Here is a 6,820-nt window from a genome sequence, read left to right as displayed (position 1 = left end):
CCTACCATTAAACAGCTAACCACTAAGCTGTTGAATGGATAAAGAGTTCCCAAGGAGCTCCTGTGTCTCAGAGTCCAGGCTAGAGAGACTGCAATAGGGTAGTTGGAGATTGGGGAAGGCGGAAAGGGCCTGGTCACTACCCCCGAGGCCCACCTGCTCTGCTAAAAGCAGTGAAAATTGATTGGATTCCAGAAATGCTGTTCCCAGCCCCATCAGGATGCAAACCACTTGCACAGAAATGTGTCCAGGTTTTCCAAAAATAATATTCACTTCCTCACTTGCAGCGAGGTGATCAGGCTTCTCCCCCATTTCAGTTATCTTCAGGGACAACAGGCCTGAAGACTCTTCAGATCTCAAGGCATCATTCAGACCAGATAAGAATCATCTATAATCTCTTACTTGACTTCACTCTTTGGAGCATCCTTCGTGAGGCACATAGGCTTAACCTTCTGCAGCCTCCATGGGAGTTGCCTCAGGTGTGAGATAAGTCAGAAGCTTGGTCCCCGTACTGCTGCCTTCTCTGCGGGAAACTCTGCTCATGGGGCTTCTTGTCAGAGCTCTGGATGGGTTTTATGGTGGGTCCTGAAAGAAGGGTACAGAGCAAGGTGCCACAGGGACTGACTGCAGCTGGGAGCCCTGGGTTCTTCTGTTCTCTCTTCACTGGCACACACTGGCATTGCCTGTGCCTCTCAGGTGCTGGCTATTTCCTTTTCCAAGATCCCAGTGAGATAAATGTGGTCATTCCCTTTCTTCCCCAGAAATGGAAACTTCAACACCAGTGGTTCCAACCACAAGGGAAGCACTCTGTTCTTTAAGGTGGACTTCCCTCATCCCTAAATGCCCATTTTTGCTTTATTCTTTTCTCTTCCACCACTGCATTCACGTCCTTGGCACGAGTCTGCAGGTGCTTGGCAGTGGAGAAGGCTTTACTAACATGTCTCAGTATCACTGGGGTCCATGTGGAGAGAGATGGCTGGACACAGAGAAAAACAGCCAGGGGGTGAAGCAGAGAGGTACAGAGACAAAGGAGACAGGGGCAGACAGAGGGTGAGTGTTGCTGTGTGGTCACGTGGCAGCTCTGTGCAGGTCAGCTGGGCAGTGGGGCCCAGGCTCAGTCGACCTCACCTACCTGGGGGAACGAAGAGAGAACTCAGCAGTAACTGACTTCTTAGCCTAAAAGCTTTTGCTATAAAAGGAGAAAAAAAAAAAACAAACCCCCTCACAAAATGCATTGTTTTGGTTCAAAGGTATTGGGTCCATGGAGAAAAACATTTCACAAAACTCCGTTGGTGTTTTTGTTTTCCACCTTTTCCCATGAATAAATATTATCCATTAAGAGCCTTGAAAAAGGTGCTTAAATACACAGTGTTATATTTTCTTCCTGTTTTGCATGTGACAACTCGGCCTCTGTGCTGCTCTTGGTCTTCTATTTTCCTCACTGGGGTCTCCAGAAACAATGGTTATTTGGTCTGAGGCTCCCCACTCCGGGCCCTGTCCTGGCTCACAGCTTATACCCGCACAGTCCCATCCCTACCCGCCCCGCCCTCCCTTTCCTCTGGCCCCTGTGAGATGCAGTGGCACAGGGCTATGTCCACGCTAGCAGCAGTGAACCTCAGGTGCCCCTTTGCTGCCTCTTTCTCCTTCCAGGCACAGGTTTCAGTGTTGGGGGTGCAACAGGGTGGGCAGAAATAGTGGGGGAGGGGGAGGGAGTGGTCACAGTGGCCACCCACCAACATGCCAGCCCCCTTCACTCCCACTACCGGCACTGGCCCTCTGTCCAGTGGTTTTACAAGGCGGAGACCTTGACAACATTGCTGGCTATGGCAGGAATGTTCGTGTTGGAGCCTGGGCTGGCAGGGGGTGGCCGACCTTCCCCCTCTGGGGTTAGCGCTGGGGGAGTAGGAATGCTGATGATGGCTGTGGTGATCTGGGATGTTTTGCAGTTTGGTCTCAGTCCGTCGTCTGCTTTCAAGTTAAGGCTGGAACGACTGGGATAAAAAAAGAGTGAGTTGATGATGGTTCGTCTTGCTAGTGTCCCAAAGCTTCCTTGACCCTCTACCTGTCTAGCTCACAGTAACTGGGAGGTGATTTGGGTGTCCCTCCATCTCTGCTTTTGGTAATCGGCCTGTAATTATCCATTCTGATTATTATTCCTAAACTACCCCAAATTGCAAAAGTCATGTATACTGGGCTTTGGAATTCAGAGTATACATTTTTCCCTCCAGTGGATTTTTTTCCCATCACTTGTGGCATTTGATTTTGGTTTCCCTGAATTCCTTGCCACTCATTGGAGGTAGTGGGAAGTGGCCTACATATAAGTAGAGAGTCAGTCTGTGATTCAAAATCAGCCTGGGATAAGCCGAAATTTTGTATAATTTCACAATTGTGAAAATTATTGTCTTGAGAAAACAGTCCATTCTTTGCACTAGGGTAGGTCATTTATGGATTTTTGTTGTTGTTCTTATTTTTTCTGGTATCTAACTCCTGCACCTGCTATAGTATCCTCCAAAGCATATGAGAGGCCTTTGGGTTAACTTGCAAGGATGAGAAGGAAGGTGGGGGGAGGAAGGTGAGGTGAGGAACTCATGCATTAGATAAGGAGGAGGGAAGGCTGAGGACCCCCAGGGGTCTCCTAATGCTGAGAGCCTTTCACTCTGTGAAGGGAGCGTCTCAAGCCTTAGGGAGTGATGGAGATGGGAGCCACCCACCTGGTAGTGAGGGAGGGCTGCTCGCTGCCCTGGATGTGGATCGTGCTGAGCTCTTGCATGCTGCGCAGGCGGGTGGCCGGCAGGTTGGAATTGGGCAGGTGTGTGGTTTTCTTACTACGACGGGAGCAGCAGGTGGTCGTGAGGCCCGGGTGGCTGGACAGTGAGGGACTCCGTGTGGTTGGGTAGTTCTGCATTGAACTCTCCATGCAGTTCTGCTCAAACATCTGTTCATCTATAAACTCGTGGTTCTGTGGGAAGCAGAGGGAGAAGAGGTAGGAGAAGGAGATAGGAGGAGGGGGGCGATACGCCCCCGTACCCTGTATAGCTGCCTGTCTCTGTTCTGGGCCTTGGGAGAAGGGCTCCCAGCTGCCTGGAGCACAGATAAGCATTCAGGACATGGGGGATATCCCACGGGCATCAAATGAAGGAAGGGGGAGATTCCCATCGACAGCCCTGGTCATCAGACTGGAGGGCGGAGACTGCGGTGGTGAAATCATCATGTGACATTCACTTCATCTACAGCTTTGGCTGAAGGGATACGGAGGACATGGAGGGACTTAGTGGCATCCTCAGAGCTAGAAGCAAAGACTTGACGGACTTTGCAGGCTTTGACAGGATCTTCTGGTGGCGGGGGGCAGGGAGCGGCAGGTAAGGAGTCACTAACAATGGGTAGTGGGTACGCTGGGTTGTCTTTTCTGGATTTACTGGCTGAGATCCTTATGAATCCGGGGCAAGTGTGAGACATAAGCCTTTAAAGGCACTGGATTATTCACAGTATTGGGAGAGCTTTGCTCTTGAAGGCCAATGCAGTCACACACTCAGGGTATGATTGCTTTTGATTACTGGTTTTTTTTCCACCTGGTTATCGGGTATGGCTCCTTAATAGACCTAAAGGCACAGGATTCCCTAAGTCAGGTGTAAGCATGGGAAGGGGATGCTAACAGACTCCTGATGGAGGCCACCAGGATGGGGTGGAGTGGAGCCCAGGATAACTAACATATGGCTGTTTAGCCAAGATGACTAAACATCTATGCCATGAATGGTCTGGCCCAGGCTGCCAGAGTGAGGAGAAAGTCTGAGGAGAAGTAACATGAGAACAGAGTTCAGAGAGAGACCAGCCCTGACAGCCAATACCAGGAGTCCCCATAGAGCTGGGTGGGTGGCACAGACAGATGTGGCACATGGGCACTCACAAGATACCAGCATTGGTGCCATGTTCCACCACCCCTCCAAGCCCCTGGGGAGGTCAAAAAAGGGAATCAGAAAGGCACAAAAAAACTGGAAGCCTGAGCTGGTACTGGGTGTGACAGCAGAGGTAGGATAAGCCCAAGAAGAATCAACAGCACATGCAGAGAACCAGACCAGGGGGTAAGAAGAGGAGACTCCACAGACTCAGAAGAATCAGAGAGAAAAACATCAATTGAAATTTTTAAAAGTTATACCTTGATGGTGGAGGTTCGTACAGATAACAGGGGATCATCCACAAGATAGGACAACCCCTACAGGACAACATGCCAACAGAAGATAAAAACACCATTGATTGTACATTCCAGCATTCCCAGGCTCAGTTTTGACATTCGATCTCTCAGTCCCAGCATTCCACCCTTCCAGTCCGACATTCCATCCCTTGCTTCCAGCATTCTTCCTCCTTTGTCCCAACATTCCATCCCTTGAGTCCAACATTCCTTGCCTAAAATCCAGCATTCCATCTCTTTAATCCCAATATCCCCACAATCCAACATTCTTTCCTTCAAATTCAGCATTCCACCCCTTCAATGCCAACATTCCATCTCTTCAAACCCAAATATTTTCACCCATATCCTTTCAACTTACACATTCCACCCAGCACATGCAACTTGGAAAGGGCAGTTGGGTCCAGGCCTATTTCTTTGGCAAGCTCTGAGTCTTTGAGAGAAATTCTAGATACACCTGTACGGTTCTTGACACTAAAAAACATTGGATAAGTCCTGGAAACTAGGGTTTTCAGAGTACCTTCCCACATTGGAAGCCCTCACTGGGTTCAGCTGCCATCCACAGCGTCCACAGTTGTCCGTACTGAGAGTCACCTAACATCTACTTCCCCGACATTTGGGAGGCCAGGATATGGAACACTGAGAATTAGAAAGTTCCTTCCTTAGCGTGCTGAGCCCTGACCATAGGCTTTTTTGGGGAAGGAGGTCCTAGAAAAGAACAAGAAGGAGTTTCTCTTTGTCTCTCTTTGGTTGTCCAGCCTAACTTCTTCTCCCTCCCTACTATTCCTAACACTTTTTGCCAAGGCTCCAGGGTTGACCCCACTGCCCTTCCTTTCAGTCTGTTGGTGAGGCACAAGCATCATTCCACATTCCAGCTGGGGCACCCTAAGCCATGACTCATTTTTAGCAATCAGCCTTTCAGAATCTGAATTCCCTGGGAATTGCAGGGGGACTGTGATGGGGTGGTACTGGTAAAATCCCTGGCTAGAGAAATATATGCACTGCTTTGTTCATTCACTCTCTCCTGTTCCAAGTGGAATGGAAGGAGAAAAGGGACCCACAGATTGCATCAACCTAGCCCCAGGGATAGGACAAAAACTGACATTCTTCTCTGCTGTCCTGTAGTAACCTAGCATAAATTCAGCCCTAGCTCTGAAGAGGGGTGCCCATCAGAGCTGAGAAACTGATAGGCAGAGCCCTTAGGCCTCAGTAACTGAGAAATGGGTTGTGAGGATGGATGTAGGGTGTGTGTGGAAAGACTGGGGGAATGGCCTCCTCTGTGCTGCGGGCCTCCTGACCCTGGTGGCTTTGCCCCACTCCCTGGGGTCTTCCTCCTGAGGGCTGATAGAGACCTCATCGCCACTCTTTGGATCTAAGGGGACAAACTTTGACTTCTGAAGCCTGGGGTGAGGACGTGAGGACAGAGTTCTCACTCTGTAAGTTCTGACCTCAGAAAAGGGTCAGGGGTCAGGGATGAGAAGGGAGGTGGCACTGGGCTGGGACTCACAGTGGTTTTCTCCAGGCAGTGCAGCAGGTGGTGGTGCTGGCTCTCGATGAGTGAGGTGGTCTTGCCCATGTGCTCCTCTTCCGGGGTGCCCTAGCAGGAAAAGAGGAGAGGCTGAGTATAAAGCTGCTGGCTCTCCTTCTCTCCATCTCCTTCATCTCTCCACAGAAGGGAGGGGGGGACTGGAAAAATCTGGATGAACCAAATTTTAGGGTCACCCTAGACCATGCTAGCCTTTGGCTGGGAGCCCTTGAGCTAAAGGGGGTTTAGGGGTGATGATGAGAACACTATGGAAGACGTATGTGGAGGGTGGCTGCTACCTGGGGAAACTTTGGGGCCTTGGGGTGGGAGTGCTGATGCCCCCAGGAAGAAAAAGCAAGCCCGTCCTCCCCTCCATCTCCCTAACCCAAGTCCCCCGGGCACCTACCATCAGCTCCAGTGCCTCGTTGAGGAGTCCGTTGCGCTTGCTGTGCAGGTAGGCATTGGAGCTCCCTGTTTTGGCCACACGGATCCTGGCAAGGCGGGCCTTCTGTGATTGGCAGAGAGAATACAAGAGCGAGGGAGACTGAGAGACAAAAAGACAGTGAGCCTGTCCAAGCCAGCGACAGTGGGCTGTCCCAGTGAGGTTGGGGTCCCAGGTGATGTCTGATGAAGGGGAGGAAGCTGCTTCTTCCCCGCCACAGAGATCTCTGTTTATAGACCTGGGACTGGGTCAAAGAGGCTGTGACCGCCCTGTACAGAGTGAGCATGGTCATGGTCAGAGTGCCTAGGGGTTTCCACTTGTCTCTCCAGCCTGGGTGTGATCCTGGCCAGGGAAATATCACTCATCAAATTCCTCCCTCCTTCCTCAAATTTCATGACCTTTATCCATTCAGTATTGCATTGGGGTATTTCTCATCTCAGACTGCAAGTTCTTTAAAGGAGCCCATGTTATAGCTCTCCTGATTCTCTCCTAGGGTCCAGTGCAATTCCCTGCATACAGCAGGTGCCCAAATACCAGTTAATTATAAGAAAAGCAAGGAGTGTGTATATGTGCCCCTCAACTCCTTCCCCTCTTTCTATTTTTTCCTTAGCATTCATTACTAAGGTAGTATATGTTTTACCATGTTTATCTTGCTACACTGTCTCTCTTTCCC

At 50.3% G+C, this 6,820-nt stretch overlaps 1 protein-coding gene across 1 annotated transcript in view; it reads right to left on the bottom strand.

Annotated features, from left to right (window-relative positions):
* Positions 1-1,786: 1,786 nt before the first annotated feature.
* The window catches only part of KCND3 (potassium voltage-gated channel subfamily D member 3), a 17,892-nt gene continuing 12,858 nt past the window's right edge, over positions 1,787-6,820 (bottom strand). The window contains exons 2-6 of the mRNA XM_007449351.1: positions 6,112-6,213; positions 5,688-5,777; positions 4,151-4,207; positions 2,709-2,956; positions 1,787-1,988 (exon numbers count right to left, since the gene is read on the bottom strand). Of these exons, the coding sequence (XP_007449413.1) occupies positions 1,787-1,988; positions 2,709-2,956; positions 4,151-4,207; positions 5,688-5,777; positions 6,112-6,213 (699 nt within the window). The remainder of the gene's footprint in view (positions 1,989-2,708; positions 2,957-4,150; positions 4,208-5,687; positions 5,778-6,111; positions 6,214-6,820) is intronic.

Source organism: Lipotes vexillifer, unplaced genomic scaffold (genome assembly GCF_000442215.2).
Source record: "Lipotes vexillifer unplaced genomic scaffold, Lipotes_vexillifer_v1.1 scaffold393, whole genome shotgun sequence".
Lineage (NCBI taxonomy): Eukaryota > Metazoa > Chordata > Mammalia > Artiodactyla > Lipotidae > Lipotes > Lipotes vexillifer.
This window is presented reverse-complemented; position numbering and strand designations above follow the sequence as displayed.